This window comes from Labrus mixtus, chromosome 16, assembly GCF_963584025.1.
Source record: "Labrus mixtus chromosome 16, fLabMix1.1, whole genome shotgun sequence".
Taxonomy (NCBI): Eukaryota; Metazoa; Chordata; class Actinopteri; order Labriformes; family Labridae; genus Labrus; species Labrus mixtus.
In genome coordinates this window covers 26,017,660-26,034,695 of record NC_083627.1, presented here as the reverse complement: position 1 = coordinate 26,034,695, position 17,036 = coordinate 26,017,660, and the positions used below count along the sequence as shown (strand labels likewise).

The 17,036-nt window shown below is 41.1% G+C and overlaps 1 protein-coding gene across 5 annotated transcripts in view; it reads left to right on the top strand.

Moving 5' to 3' along the window:
- The window catches only part of elmo1 (engulfment and cell motility 1 (ced-12 homolog, C. elegans)), a 100,179-nt gene that overhangs the window by 62,778 nt on the left and 20,365 nt on the right, over positions 1-17,036 (top strand). For all 5 annotated transcript variants that reach the window (XM_061060319.1, XM_061060317.1, XM_061060321.1 and 2 more), the window contains one exon: positions 7,952-8,088. In XM_061060319.1, the coding sequence (XP_060916302.1) occupies positions 7,952-8,088 (137 nt within the window). The remainder of the gene's footprint in view (positions 1-7,951; positions 8,089-17,036) is intronic.

Sequence of the window (17,036 nt, the reverse complement as noted above, 5' to 3'; positions counted from 1 at the left end):
TTGTCACCAAACAAAAGTTATACTGTGCAGCTCTTGCACAATATCTTAAGAAAAATATCTTTAGAAAAAAATGGACCTATCATAATCTTTAGGGAGGTTATGTCTTTGACTTTGATTGTATTTATTATATTTCTCCCCCTCGGAGAGAGACAGTTTAGTCTCATGCTGACAACTCACTACATTATCCTTAATGAATGATACATCAGCAGCAGCTCAGGGGAAAAGAAGAACCACAATATGGACCACATGAGGTTTCTTCATAAATCTTGGTGTTAAATCTATAAACATGGATATTTATTTTTTAGCCTTGTCTTAGTCTTTGATTATTTTATGTTCATATTTAATGTTATATTTTCTGTACATAGAGAGCTCAGTGCACCGAAGACACATTTCTTGTGTGTGTAGGCACACATGGCCAATAAAGCTGATTCTGATTGTTTTTTTAAATCACTAGCAAGCTGTGTTAAAAGATGAAGCAAATACAGAAGTGCAAAAAACTGCTATACATTTGAGGCTGGTACCAAAAGATCTGGAAGTCCAGGATGCACCTCATATTAAAATGTCAGTCTTGGCAGCAGAAACAAAAGTGTTTACAGCCCGGTACAAAAAAAAGGGTTTTGGTCAGATTAGTTAATGTCTTGATCGCAGACACTGTGCGGTCATTTTGACTTTATGAAGAATACGAGTTATCCATAATTCGGGGTGTGGCCTGTTGAATTGCAAGCATTAGCATTGTAGTGGTTTGTCAGGAGGTTTAAGGCCCGCCTCAGCTCCAGCTCTTTGTTGTTAGGTTGACCCAAAGTTTGATACCGTCAGCATTTCCAATATGGCAACCGCCACAGATAGGCTTCCAAAACAGCCCTTCAGAAACCAATGGGTGACGTCACTCAAGCTTCATCAATGTTTATTTACAGCCTATGATGAGTAGTAGTTCTTAATGAATGTAATGAATCATGAATGTAGCTTAATTATTCATAATTATACTGCATAAAATGAACCTTTAATAATGTGTTTGTTTCCCTTTTGATCATCTTCAGTTGCTTTCTCAAAATGAACTATCAGTGGAATAAGAATTTTGTCTGAGATCAAACATTAGTATGCAAAAATAAGTGTTAGCTGAACATTAGCTTGGAAAGTGGTCCCAATAGAAATAGCTTGTTAAGTCTGAAGGTTTAGCTGCTAATCCCTCCCGCAGGTCTCCATCCATGAATCATGAACGAAGGGAAGGATGGTGAGAGGAGGAAAGGCCAGGCATAGAATCCCAAGTATCCCTCAAGTCGTGACATGAGGATCTTATTCAGCAGTCAGAAACCACTTCACAAACCTGTCAGTTGCAGCCTTCAGTAAAAGGGGAAGCGTTCTTCAGGGTCTACTTCGTAGCCTTAGGCATACACCAGCAGAGGGTTTTTTAATTAGAGTGTGCAAATAACAACGAGCTTGACAGATTGGTGCACAAAAATCTCAAGTTTTAAGCATCCTTGAAAGTTTTTTTGAAAAAATTTCCTGTCCCCTGTCAGCTCTCATCAACCCTTTGTGGACTCAAGTGGTGCGCTGGATGAAACCCAGCCCTGCCTGTGACAGCGCTGCTATGTTCCTTTCACTCATGTTTTTTCCAAGCAGCACCTTTGATGTAATTTACTATCAAACTTACAAAAACATGCCCCCCTTCCCCCCCCCAACTTACATACACACCATGCTTTTAAGAATACTGAAGCTGTTTTTCAAGAAAGGCCCCTAACTAGCAGATCGGGTCAAATTTAAACTCAGACAGAAGAAAGAGCCTTGCACAAGATGTACACTCACACACCAGCAGTACATAAAAACCCCATCTAGTCCTTGCAAAATATTTTTTTCAATTTCAAAATCACAGCTCGATTTAGTTGTAGAAGCCTTATTTGGTTTGAGAAAAATGTGAGACTGGAAGCATGAGTGCGGTGGATATGTTTTTCAGTCCGGAGCGCCTCATTACTCCCTGGGTCTCATTTTCTCCTCTCTCCATCTGCCATCCTGCTCTCCCTCTCTCCCTCGCTCTCCCTCGCTCTCCCTCTGTCCTTTAATGCAGCTTGACTATTGTTGGGGACTGGACGCTAAAACAATTTTTTGTTACAAAATTAGAAACCAAAGAGGAGAAAAAGGCTTCAACTTTTCCCTGTTTTTATCCTCCAAATACAGATTTTTGTTTGCCCATAGTATCACTGATACTAAGAGACGTGGGACGCTAAAAATAAATGAAAACAAAGTACTGGAGCCAAATAGTTTTATTTTTTATCTTTTGTACACAATTATACAGACTCATACTACGTTTTTTCTTTTTTTTTCCATCTCTCGTTTTAAATTGATTCAGTGACCTCATTCTCTTGGCATGATGTTTATTTAATGATCATTAGTTTCAGGGTAGAAGCCTTGAATTTAAAGAGCTATTGCCCTGCTGGCGTGAGCAGAATGTAATAAAACTGATTAGTTATTTTCCATTTTACAGATTCAACTCAAACATCATGATCAAATACATCATACAGGAACTTTTGATTTGTATCCATTTTAGCGCCCACTGTGAAAAAAGAAGTCTGTCGATTGTGTCCTTTACATGTTTAAAAAGTAGTTTTTTTTATTCTGTGTTGTGTTGCTAGTGTGACGACAGGGTCACATGTGTGGTGGTTCAAACACTCATTAAAAAGAAACAGTTGAATAGAGATGGATAACTTCCTTTGCACTTAACAGTTTGCCTAAGTGGCGACCTTTGTTGTTGAAAAATTAAGCCAATGCAGAAGGGAAATGCAGTTCCTCAAGTCTCCACTTGAGGCTGGCAGCAAAAGCAAAGCAATCTCCATTAGTCCTCATGATAAAACATTAATCTTTACAGCAGAATTAAAAAATTGTACAGCCGAGCACCAAAATAGTTTTGGTCTGAAAAGCTGAAATAGCTGATCTCTGTAATGGTAAAACTGGTGAAGATGACCGACAGGTGGGGGGCAATGTAGCTTTTTGCCAGGAGGCTTCAAGTCTTAACTCCACCAATTTGATTCCTGAATCCAATATGGCAGCCGCTGTCGTTAGGCTTCATAATGCCTCTTCTGACTACATCCATGTTTTATACAGCCTTTGTTATTTGCCACACTTTGCCACAGAGGGCAATGCAGCACATTTTCTGTCTCAGTTCAAAAGATGCTGCGGAAAATAATCTGCAAAAAATACTCAACATATGATTATACAAATAATTTATTTTACAAACTTGAATATTTAATAGTTGACTGTATAAATGTTGTAAAAATATTTCAGTATTTGTACATTGATGCTGAGCTGATTGCCATAGCATGAGAAGCTCTCAGTCAGCCTGCTAAATCATCCACCCGCCGTATTTGCATGTCCGTGAACCGGCTGTCTTTGCATCCTGCACACGCAATCTGTGTCTGGAGCAGAAAGATGGTGCTAACGCTGCTCGCCGGACACACACACTGACGCACACAAACACACACTCCCCTTGTCACAGTTGGACATCAGGGCATGCTGTTATTCTAATTAGAGTGAGGATGGCACTTTTTCACTGTGCAGCCATCGTGTGGTGAAGCTGCAAGGTGACTCTCTGGGTCATTTCACTTAACTTTGTGCACACTCATGGACACACATACGCAACAAGAAAACACACACAGCCCTGACAGATGTCATGTTGGCATTCAACCCTCATCTGTCATTTCCTTCTTTTTTTTTTCTCTCTCTCACACACATACTATTTTATCAAACATATTTAGCCTCCTCTCTCTGGCTTCATCAGTGTTTGTCCAGTTTGGTAATTGGCTCTTATTTGACGTCACATGCTGCCTCTAAGCCCTCACGTTGAATGAACTCTGGTAAAAGCGTGACAGGCAACAGCTGGCCCACACTGACTCACGCTTGAATTCACACACTAAAACACGGACCCATAAACCAAAAGCGCACATTCACTGCACAGAGAGGACAGTGACCCCTTGACCTCAGCCCTGCCTCAAACGTCACAGGAGATAAACTGACAGAGAAAAAAACTGAGAGAAGAAAGATCTTTCTGCAGTTTTTGATTTGTGTTTTTCCTCTTATTCGGTCTGAAACCAATGACTTGAAACTCCACTCTGCATTCAGAGCTTATGATGCATTTACTTCATACCGGTAATCAAAAGCACATGAGGCGGAAAACCTTCAGCCTCCTGCATCCTAATAACACATCACAAATATTGTACATTTCTAAGAGTAATGTTACCTCACTCTGTGAAAAGAATTGCTTAAGTGTCATCAAATTTGTTGCATGTCTACATGATTGGCATTTTCACCTTAATGTTAATGCCTATACAACTGATTCATCTAGTTTAACAGGAGCTACACAACATTTTAGGTGTTGAGCTAAGCTAAGCAACAGTTAAGCTTTCCCATCCTAACTTCAAAGGAAAATGACAGCTGCGTAAATATGTGGTGTTTGTAGCTTTCTCCCAGTTTTGAAAATGTTATCATGCAACATATCTATAGGGAATTTGTAGAGAAGTTCTTGCAACTAAGTGCCACAACAAATGCATAACACCATCTATTTTTCATAATTTTGTCGAGCCGTATGGTCACTAAATAATACAGCGTAGCCATAAAGCATCAAGTTCTGCACATCCATGTGGGCATATGTTCTAGCATCACCTAAAGTGGTCATCACAGTGTCCTGTTACCTGCTTTATGGATGGTGCAGGCACCGAACATCTGGCTGTGCAGATGGATGTAAAGCATACAGGACAAAGAAAACTCATTATCGCCTATTTTCCATCCATCTAAATAGTCTGCTGAGGGCCCATATGCTCCACCAAAAAAACTCATAAATTGTCACTTAAAATTGAGAGAGAGTTCATATGTACCCTGCTGTTTCCTGGCGTGACAATCAGCTTCAGGCTGTGTGTGTGTGTGTGTGTGTGTGTGTGTGTGTGTGTGTGTGTGTGTGTGTGTGTGTGTGTGTGTGTGTGTGTGTGTGTGTGTGTGTGTGTGTGTGTGTGTGTGTGTGTGTGTGTGTGTGTGTGTGTGTGTGTGTGTGTGTGTGTGTGTGTGTGTGTGTGTGTGTGTGTGTGTGTGTGTGTGTGTGTGTGTGTGTGTGTGTGTGTGTGTGTGTGTGTGTGTGTGTGTGTGTGTGTGTGTGTGTGTGTGTGTGTGTGTGTGTGTGTGTGTGTGTGTGTGTGTGTGTGTGTGTGTGTGTGTGTGTGTGTGTGTGTGTGTGTGTGTGTGTGTGTGTGTGTGTGTGTGTGTGTGTGTGTGTGTGTGTGTGTGTGTGTGTGTGTGTGTGTGTTGCATGGAAAAAGTGTCCTACTCCTCGGGCCCTTAATAGGTCCAGTAGCCCACCCCATCACCGTGACCATGTCAGCTGCCTGTTGAGGAGAGGACTGTGTCTCTATACAAGGAAGAGAAAAATAAGAGGTTTACATAACCTGTTTCAACCAGTGAAACAGTCCAGTTCTTCTTTGTGGTTGAACTTCTCAGATCCTTACTTTTACAGAAGAGCTTTTTGATTGATTGACAGAATATTTAAAAAAATCCATCCCTGATTCACTCATTTCTAATCCTTACACCACAAACAGTAATTTTCTACAAAGCTCTCAATCCATCAGATAGACCGACACTGTTTTAAAAACAACTTGTCTGGAAGTTTATGGATCTAGTACAGTTTAGATGCTACTATGCCGACGTTAGTGTAACCTCGCACTCTTGTTGTAGTAATGAGTAACGAGTGCTTGTAAATGTCAGTAACTGTAACAGCATTATTGAATCTGGAAAGTAAGTCATAAGATACTAGTTACCACAAACAGTGGTGGTGTTACAGTAACACGTTACTTAGTAACTCATTAATCCCAACACTGGTCCTCACATAGGAACACATTGTTATAAGGTAGACTAATGTGTTCAGAGACATTAATGTGAAAGAATGATGGCAGTTTGTGGTGTGAAAAGCAGTTTCCTTTGGATTGGCTGTTGTCAGTTTTATACACATGCACTATAATGCACAATGCATCAGATGAAGGTAAAACATTTAGAGCATAACAAACTAGGGGCCTGGTGTTTCTTCCCTTTCTTCAACAAAGACTTCCAGTACTGCTCAGCCCAGTCACTTAGACTGTTTCTGTGTAGCCGACGTTCTGTTTCATCTTTGTGGCTCCAGTTCTGTTGAAGCATCATTCTGGTTAAAAGGAAAAGAATAGAAAACAAGGCCGGCTTTAGCTATAAAGGCTTAGAGCAAAGTTCCCTAATCACAGTAACATGACTTTGCACTCACACAGTGCCTTTTCCGATCAGGTGGATAATTTTAACTGCATTTGTGCTGTGCTGATTCAGCCGTGACATTTCAGCTAGCATGTTAAAAAAGGAAGTGAAATGTTGCTTTTTCCTTTCTCTCTTCCACACAGATTAAGCCTCTGCTCAAACTGTACAGTCAGACAGAGTGAAAACCTTGTAAAACACTGTCTTAGTACAGACTGCTCTGTAGGTTCAATACTATATTTAGATTTCCCTCAGTGATTCAAGTGTCACGTCCATACTGCTGTGTTTCTCCCAGAAGCCGGCAGAGCAGTTGCAGAAAGATCACCCCTCTTCAATTATTTCCTCAGTTTGGACGAATGCGTGTTCGATTAAATATTCAGTGACTGGCACTCTGAAGTCATTATAGTATATTTGCAATCAGACGATTACACTGCAGAACATTGTTTCTGAACTATTCTAGGCATCCAAACGCTATAATGATTTTTTTTTGCCTCATTGCTGTGCTGCTTCAGGTCCTGCCTAGCCCTGCGAGAGGTAATAAAACTGTCTGCAACTCAGCACGCCTTACAAAACCTCAGGATGGTGACATATCTGCAGCGCCACCTGAGACTGTCGCTGAAATAAGCCTTGACATGTAATTCCTCTCCTCTTGGCACCTCAGGATCTGTTGGTCCCACTGATAAACAACCTGTTTACATCAGAGGTCACTCCAAACATCAACCTCTCTAACAACTTTTAGTGGATAGCCAATCAAGTATTAGATTGAGTTATTTTGACCCTTTATTTTTGGGTTTTCTTTCTGTCCCTGGGGGGGTCAGAGTTGTCAGCTAAGCAGCCAGTTAGCATCTGTTTTGGCTCTCCTCCATTAGCTTCCTGTTTGACTAACGGCACCAGAAGCATGTCCCTCCCGGATTGCTCCACCGCGCCCTCCCCTTAATTTCCCATCCATCGCTCCACATCAAGGTTCAGGTCGCTGTGCCTGTGGCCTGTAGGCATTACTCATTATACCGGGAAGTTTCATTCGCTGCCTGACCCCTTCCATCCATTTTCATGGCTGCTCGCGGTGGGCCAGTTTCCCTGCTGCTCTGCTCGGAAAGTCTCTAAATGAACCAACCTTTGGCTCAAAGCCACTACTCATCTCAGCAAGACGACAGGAGGGAGACGAATGTAGTTGGAATGAATGTCAAGCCTTGTTATTCTACCTCTTGGTTAATATGGTTTGGGCACTCAAGAGCCCTGGCTCCCCCTCTTCCCTCTCCTTCTTATTTCAAACACACTCTCAACCAAAAAGTGGGGTAAAAGTTTCAGTGCACAGCTAATAAAGAATATAAACCCCCCTCTGGCTTTGGAAAATGAAACAATCTTTACTTAATTCAGTTGGAACAGAAGTTTGTTGGTCACAATTTGTCTCCAGGGGATGTTTTGTGTTTGAAGTTAATGGGAGCTAAAGCAGTCTTGCTTCATAAAGGAGAACTGTATCTCATGCTCAATGGTCGTCCCCGTTGATGTCTATATCAGCACTCATAGACTGATCTATTTATTATTTCATCATAGTGATAAATATCATGAAGTATGACTGTGATGTACATTCATTTGTCTTATATCCACATGCAGTAGTTTTCTGACCCTCGCTAACAGGGTTGTTTGACTCTCGTTTTTACTACAGCCGCTAACATCTGTTCTCTCTCTTTTCTGTCCACAGCCAGTGAAAACTGTCACGACTTCCACCCCATGTTCTTCACCCATGATCGCTCCTTTGAGGAATTCTTCTGCATCTGCATCCAGCTGCTCAACAAAACCTGGAAGGAGATGAGAGCCACAAGTGAAGACTTCAACAAGGTAGGCTACACTTCAAGTGTGTGTTTTATGGGAGATGAAACGTTGACATGCATTTTAAAAAGTGTCCCATTTCTGTATGTGTTATATAATAATAATTAGGTTTTTAAACTTTTAATAAGTAGGTAATGAGTTTTTAGTGCATTCTCACTGGAAAAGAGACAACATTAAGAACACTTGATGCCACATCTCATACTTGATTCATTAGATCTTTGAGTTTGCTGTTGACAGGCTCCCCACAGCTGGAGAAAGTTCAAACACATTGTAGATACTGATGAGACAGCTCCGGGAACCTTTATATAACATTCATTTTTTACAAGGCCACTTTCATTCTCAGTAGTGTATTTTTTATAATTTGCTGTTGATTTGGGACACAGCTCTTTGACTAATTAAAATAAAAAACTTTTTTTTTTTAAAACTGAACTTGGGAAGTTGCCACATGGTAGAAATAGGTGGCATGAATTTCTTTTGAAATGCAAAATCTGATATCATATTTTAAATAATACAATAGAAATAATAATTTATTTTTTAAAACATGTTTGTTCGTTTAATAAAGACAATATAGATAAAGATACATGCAATCAAATGAGGATCAAATCATAAATTTGGCAATTGTCAGATGTGGTGTAATGGATGTTAGATCTATAACATTTGCTTTGGGTTTATAAAACAAAATAAGATATATTATTTAGTGGGGAGGCTGACTCCAGGGCCCAGTTGTTTAGAATAATCTGATCAACAAAGCTTTTTAATTGCTTGAAAAATCAGTAAAAGCCCCTGAGAGCAGGATGAGGATTCACTTTTCTGACAAAGTTTATGATGTTCACTTTGAGCATTTGAAGAAAACTATGGATTTTGTCCCTACTTAATAATTCCCCAAATAACTGTGAATATTAAACTTGGAATATTTGGTCTGAAGCAGTTGTGAGGAACTTTCAGTTGGAGAGGATTTTGGCTTCCCTTATGGACATTCATATGAAGTCTTGTTCAGAGCTATGCTAATCCGTAATTGGTAATCCTTAAAAAGTCTTCTTTTTTTTTTTAAAGTGAACTTCAAAGAAAATGTTTGCACACAGTAGGATTTGCGTTGTGCTTTGTGCCATGCTTTGATGACTTTCTTTTGCAGACACTGGCAGAACGCATAGTTACGCAACTCACTCCTAACTATGTTAATCACATCTCAAATTATAATAGATACTAGAATGGCATTGCCAAGATTCCCATGCCAACATCAGATCCTATAAAAATATACTTCTCATGTTTGCAAATATGAACATGAGGCGTTAAAGGCGTTTCCTTTTTTGTATGCAGATTAAGAGAGAAAGAGATCTACATACACATCTGGGGGGCTTTTCAGTGTCCGCATCCCCCCCCCCCCCCCCCCCCCCGATATAAAAGATAAGCTGCATGCATTGGCTGAGATCCTGATTCAGCTACTACATCTTCATTTGGAGCTCATTGCAGTCTGGGAGAGGATGAAAAACTTCCTGTTGGCTGGCTGCGGCTTAGTCGGCTCACAGGAAATATGTGTGTGCGAGTGTGCGCTGCCAGACGCTGATAGTAAATAGGTGTTTATGACAGATATTTTATGTTGTGCATTCAATTAGGCATCAAATGAAACAGTGAACGGGTTCCATATTCATATTCCTCTGTTTTGTTAACCAAAATTCTGATTATCTTCAGATAGACTCCCGAGCTACAAAGCAGCAACAGTCCACGTCTCTTATTATGCTGTGATTTGATCTTAGTCCAGATCCTCTTCTTATATTGACCTGCTAGGATCAGTAACGAAACAGTTACTCACACCTCCACATTGGTTTCCCAGTTTTCCAGAGTTTGCACATCTTTTTTTTTTTTAATCTTTATTGTCCAAATTTGCCTTAGGCTCTCCAGATACATAAACTAGAATAAAAACATACAGGCAGTCAATAGAACAGACCACATAGCAGCTAGGTTTACACATTCATATCATGGTTCAGATCTCATCAGTCATGTTGTAATTTTAGTTTTTGAACGGAGTGATGGTCAGTGTGCATAAACAAAGTGATGTTATAGTTGCATCGGCTGATGTTGTTTTGCTAAAACATGAATGATGGAAGGCAGCAGTGTGAGTTTCATAAGCCAGTCTGTCAGGACAAACTGCAGCGAGAGCTCGGATGCAATGTTGCAAATAAAGTCCAGCTTTCAATTTTAACAAGGAGATAACTGAATAATGTAAAAAAAAAAGCATCTTTTGATGTTGTTGTTGTTTTGAGACTTGGTACTGCAGTTTAATTTGCTGCAGGAGACTGATGATGAATCACAACAGATTGTAGTCACGACGGGGGGAAAAATCTACCCATCCTCTAAAGTTTTGTTGAATAATAAATGTCAAATCCACCTACAGTCTATTGAAGTCCTCATCAGCATCTGTGTTCTCATATGTACTGCTCAATATTACATCTTTTGGTGGTGGGTAAAACTTTGGAGCATGATTTTACTCCTGGTTTCATGAATGTGTCACTCTTAAAGACACTCACTTATTAGATTTTGCCCAAGCTAAAGTTTGTCTAACTGTAGCCCAGCGATGGTTGCTATCTGATTAGTGGGTCAGCGGACCAATCAGAGAGAGTACAAAGGGTCAATTCCACCACCAACAACAAAATGTGTTGTTTATCTGTAACTAAAATTGTCAGTTGTAAAACTAGCAAGAGTAAGGAAAGATGATTGGATGCAAGTTAAAAGGGTTTATCAGGGTCAGGATGGTGAGTCAGATTAAAACAGGCTATAAAGTAAATTACAGATCACAAAAGTCAACATTTTAAGTCTGAGCTTTATAAAGGGGACTTTGACTTCTCTTCCGTCACTTAGTATATATCTGGAAAGGAATATGTGTGGTACTGTTAAGGAAAGGGATTTGATTTAATCTGTAAAGCAGAAGTTTTTTATACATTAGAAAAACCCTGTCAGACAGAAATCCCAACACCTGATGTTTGACAGTTTAAACCTGTTTCTAGGATTTGATAGAATGCTTGTATACGCCAAAGTTCATGATAACACATATGGCATAAAAACAAGAGATAACTAAACAGATTACCCAGTAAGATTGGATTTAACTTGGAAAAGTTAAATTTAACTTAATTTAAATGTTTTTAAATTAGCCATTAGCTAAGGCAATTGGTCTTAATTATTGGTGTCCCAGTCAGTTTATTTTATGGTGTCTTAATGAAGAATGAATAACTCCTCAGTGGAAAATAATAACAAAAGATCCCTTTGTGTGCCAACATTGAGGGAACGTAATCTGAGTAATATTCTGTTTTCTAAAAGGACTATAGTGTGTAACTGTTATCTGTGAATGCTCTCACACTGCCATTCAGCTCCTCATTCAGTATGTGAGGATCTATCCTCTCCAGGGTGTGTGGAAGGATTATAAGCTGTGTCAAGGATAATTCAGAGGGCGTCCACTTCAAAACGCTTGGTCTACTGTAGGTCTACATTTCCCTGCAGCTCCCACAGTTGCTGCCAGACACTGACGGCGCCGAGCTTTCTGAGGTGTTGAATACTAAAACACCTTGTTCAGGTGTTATCAGTGTTGGAGGTGTGCACGGCGCTGCTGTCTGCGAGTGTGTGAGTGTTTCTTAAATGCCCACAGCTCTTCTCTCTGTTGCCGGATTGTCATGGCTGACTAAGCATCTTCCTTACACACATGCAGGCACACACACACACACACGCACGCACGCACGCACGCACACACACACGCACGCACGCACACGCACGCACACACACACACACACACACACACACACAGGCGACACAGGCTGAGATATGCATTCATGCTCATTTAAGACAAAGACACAGACATTTAAATAAGGCTGGAAAACAATGTGGTGCTTAAGCACACACACACAAACACACATCATGAAGCTACTATACATTCTGTCTTGTTTTCATTCTATATATAAAAAAAAATGTTGTATATGTGTGTGTATGCTGTGTATTTCTGTGTGTTTAATGGAGCCAAGTCTGATGCTCCCAGGGCACATCTACATCCGTCAGGCAACCGTTTCCCCTGTTTCCATAGCAACCCTTGGCCAATTACCGCTGCTGCTGCTGCTGCGCTGCACTACTCTACTCATGCTCTGTTTCTGTAAGATGGAGCCACTTCTCTACTGCATGTGTACACGTCTGTGTTTATGTGTTTTTGAATGTCTATCACAGACTGTCTCGTCTCTTTTTCCAAATGTCTGTGCTGAGAGCTTCTCCTCCTCCTCCATCTCCCTAACTGGAGAAGAGAGACTCCATCTCCCTCTGCTCGGGGGAGGGGGGGGAATAGAAAAAAAAATCCCTCATTGATGTAGCAGCTTGCAGCCACTCAAGGTACACCTCCTCCTTCTTCTCTCATCCCTCCCTCCCCACAACCTCTCCCTCCACACATACACACACACACACTAATCATGTGATCCACTTGCTGCCCCCCCATTGGCGCCTGTGATAGTGGCGTGTATCCAATCAGGGCAAAAGCCCAGAGATCAACATAAGCGAAGCAGGGCAGCCTGGCTGATGCTCTTAGAGTCACAGAGGGAGGGAGGAAGGATAGAGAGGCTTACACATATATCATAGTAGAGGGGAGTAAAAAGAAGAGGAAGGGTAGAGGTTTTTTGTCGGTGGCTTTGTTTTTTAAGGGAATGTACTAAAAGAGAGAATCACACAGGAATCGGGAAGGAACACTAAGGCAAGACAGGAAGAAGAGAGAAAGCAAAAGGAGGAGGCAAACCAGCTGTGTTGACGGACGAGCCTTCCCTTATTGTGGCTAACGCTAAAGCTGACTGTCCACAATCAGCTCCTCCAAGGAGCCATCTGCCTCCTCCATCCATCCCTCCATCCATTCCTGTCTTCCGTCGGGGCGATTAATAACTCATCTCTGGCAGAAGCACACGATTTCATTGTGGAGAGTATCACACTGCACCTGGAAACATGGAGGTGACATGTAAGTAATAAGATTGGAAAAGAGAGAGTGATTCTCAGTTAGCACGGATAGATGGAGGAAGCAAGGGGATGTGGTAGTAACGGAGTAAGAGGGAGTGTTTGTGTTGTTGCCTTGGCTGCGGAGGAGGAGGAGGATATGGAGGAGATGAAAAGTCAGGGACTGATTGAGGAGATGGGACGGGTGGCAAAGCTAAAAAGTGGAAAAGAAAGGAAGAAACAAATGTTGCTTGGCGAGGTGTAAGCAGGTTAGATGAGGACTAAGATTACAGCCTTTTCATTTACACAAACCCAGTCACACAGATATAAGCTGCTATATTACAAAAACACGTTTACACACGTCCTCCATTTACCTACCCCCATAGCACTCTAGGCATCATCTGTATTCTAGTGTACAGTGCATGAACGTGCATGTGTGTGTGGGGGGTTGGGCTCTCTTGTTGTGAATGGGATTACTCTACATCACCATCACCCACCGATTGTCAGCAGAGGTATTCAAAGCCACTACCACTGATCTCCTCCACTCCGCTGTGTCTCTCTCAGCCTTGGATGAGCTTCAACCAGTGTTTTAGCCCAAGGGGGTTTGACTGAGGATTAGAGTGAGGTCAGAATCAGACTGCAGAGCAGGACGCTATGAAATACTGCCAGAACCTGATTTCATTAGTTGTGAACAATTCAGAGCGCAACTCAATCAATTTATTCTTCTTTTAAGCCTGCATGGCTTTATAGGAAAAAGCTTTGTCTCTGAACTGCCAGATGGACCAAATGTAATGGATTGTTGTGAATTAGTTTTGTAGATGTATCACTTAGTCCATTTTGACTTGTCCAGTTTCGCAAAAATAAATCTGCTTTTTTTCTGTTTTATAGGGTCAAATTCAGTGAAATTCTAAAAGATGTTACTTAGTCTTCTTTATTGTTGGTAGTTTTCTACAATTCTCTGACATTTTAAAATGCAATTGTTCATCTAAGGGAAATAAGACAGGAAAACACATAAATCAGGAGAAAGTTGGATCAGCATGTACTGCTTTCAGATCAAATTGATTAAAATTACTCCAATCCAATGCCATTGGACTTTTTTCTTGGCGGGCTAGGCTAGCTGTCCTTTTGCTTAGCTTAGCTTTGACAGTCTCTGTGCTTCATCTTTAATTTTGGGAGGAAATGGAAGAGGATGGAAAATGCTATCATTTGTTTTCAGAAAACAAGTATTGCTAAAACTAAAGACTGTCCTTTCAATCAACTTTTAAAAAATAAACATGAGTTGCAGCCCTGTTATTGACACAGCTACTTAAATGGTGAGCCATGTTCAATAGCTGAGAGACCCATTCTTGTCTGTATCATTGTCAGGTCAAAGTGCCCTTGGGCCAGAGAACTTGAACTTGGTCATATATTTCTGTGTTAGCCTCTATAGACAAGCACTTGACCTAAAAACACCAAGCACAGTTGTAAAGCAAAGATAACAACAATAAAGGTAAACTACAAAAAACAGAAAATACATCACAATCATACATTAAAAGCTTGTTTAAAGAGGTGAGTTTTGATAAGTGATTTGAAAGTAGGAGGGTCGGTGCAGTGTTGAATGTGTGTAGGGAGTGGGCAGCTATGGAGAAGGCTCTGTCCCCCCAGGTTCTGTGCAAAGCCTCTTTTTATTGGTGTTTGACATTTCTGTTCTGGCCAAGGGTGACACAGAGGACAATAGATAATCTGCTTTGTTCAACCATGTTGAAGTCTGACCTGTCCCATGTGGGATTATCTACTGCAGCCCCTGGCCTGGGCCCACAGCCCCACTGCATCAGCAGTAGAACAACACCGATTATTTTATGTGTAGCTCCTATTAAAGCATATTTTTGAGGCAGCATTCAGCTGCTTTTCCTTTGTCATTTAAGGCTGCTCACCTCAAATGAATTACGGACTCTTAATGCAAATGAATGCAAATGGTTCCTGGCTGTGCTCTTTAGCAGCAGGAAAGTTCTTCCACTTTTTCGCCAGTAAGTTAACATGCATGCATACATGATTAATAAAACTGCTGCTGGTGTGTCCAGTCAAATGTGATGTGACAATATAAATGTGCAGGTGCCAAATGTTTTGGGTGGTAGCCATGTTTGGATTTCAGGAGGCAGCTTGGGACAGTTGGTTAAGGCACTGCACATGCTACCATATGCCAACAACTGCGACTGCTGCTGTCGTGCTTTGCATGAAGCAGGACTTCTATGACTTGTACCAGGACACAGGAAAGCAGCCCCTCCCCCACCCTTCTCCTGCAATGAGACCTGCTGTGTCTTCTATTTCATACTGATTTTATTTCCCTCTCCAATTCTCTTTCTACACCTCATTCCTTCTTTTATAGCCCTTTCTCTTTGTCATCCTCTCCCTCCTGTGCTCTACCTTTCCTCCTCCTCGTTCTTGTCTCTCGACCCCCCTCCACCTCTTTTGTTGAATTCAGACAGGCTATTTATATCTTTCTGCCTGGCTGCCTCACCTCCCACTCCCTTAACAAGATTTGCTTTATTGTTTCTGCACGTTAGGACAGCGCTCCAAAGTGTGTTTGCACATGCATTGCAGCAAACTGATGTGTTTGTTCGGCTGTGTCTGGTTTATGAGTTTGTTGTTGTTGATGATAGTTTTTTTGTCCTCACAGTTTGTATTTAGTGTGTAGTATGGGTAAAGAGTGAATGTGTACAGGGGTCTTTTTTTCCAAGCAGTGTGTGTTTTATGCATGCCAGCCTAAGGGGGCATCTCTGATCTCACCCACTCATACTGAGAATCTCGAAGCTTAGCTCACTAATCAGGCCACAGAGATCATCAAACGTTAGCATCAAACCATCAGAGTTGCAGGAGCAAAGATGCACAGCGAACAATTTGATTTGTTGTGCCTTGTGAAAACAACTCAGCCATTTGATCTTCACAGGAGCTCTCTTGAAATCATCAGGAAAACATGAGTAGCCTAAATCTCAGTTTTCTGTCTTTTGAGTTAGTTAGTTACCAATCTATTCATTTGTTTGTTTATTAATACATTTTGTATTTCTGCACTTCATATATGGTGCTGTATATGGCAGCTGTAGGCCTTATCATTTCACATTTGATGTGTCATTGCTTGAGTCTGATAAGACTTTTGAAGCCCTCCGCTTACAACAGAATGGCAATGACACATGTAATGGAAGGGAGACAAACCCAGATTTACAGTAACTCTCTGTCTGCGGGGCATGGTGTTCCCCGATGGTCTACCTTCCATCCTGACAAGTACGTGCAATCTACTGCACCAGAATTTCCAAAAGTTTTAGTGTGCAGATTAAAAAGTTTTTAACCAAATGTATTTGCAGATTTTTGCAGATTTTTCCAGCCATCTTTGAGCAAACCTGTTCACAAGAACTGATGTGCAAAGTGAAGCTTTTAGTGTGACTGATAAATGAGTTTTCTTTGCATTATTAATAGAGAACATATCTGAGAACAAACTTTTTCACACAACTTTAATAATTAGATTCATAAAGACTCTAAAATAGATTTTTTGGATTGTATTTCTAGTCAGCAGTGATGCATCATGGGTAGACTGTAGGAAAGGAACCAGCCCTGATGTGTGAAGATTCTTTAATGAAATAAGACCTGTTTCATTGTCCTGGAAGAGATGTTAAATCACAACTATATCTACTCATCGCTCTCTGGGACAAAAAATTCAGAATGTTCTTATTTCCTTCAACAACTGTCACAATAAAACACTCCTTAATGCAACGCTGCACATGAGCCAAGGTCAGAACTTGGATTCCATCAGCATTTTTTTGACTCAGAGTAAGTGACGATTTCCCTGGTGACTTTGCTCTCCAGTCATCCATATGTGCTGAGCAGCACCCTGCTTGTTGAAAAAGAGCTCTTCTGACAGTTTGTCTGAGCATGCAGCGCTAGCACTCTAAATATGGCAACACAACAGCTCGCAGCAACAGCTGGCGTCCAGCTCGCATCAGTCATGTGGAAGGATGAAGAGGTTTGACGGAGGGAGG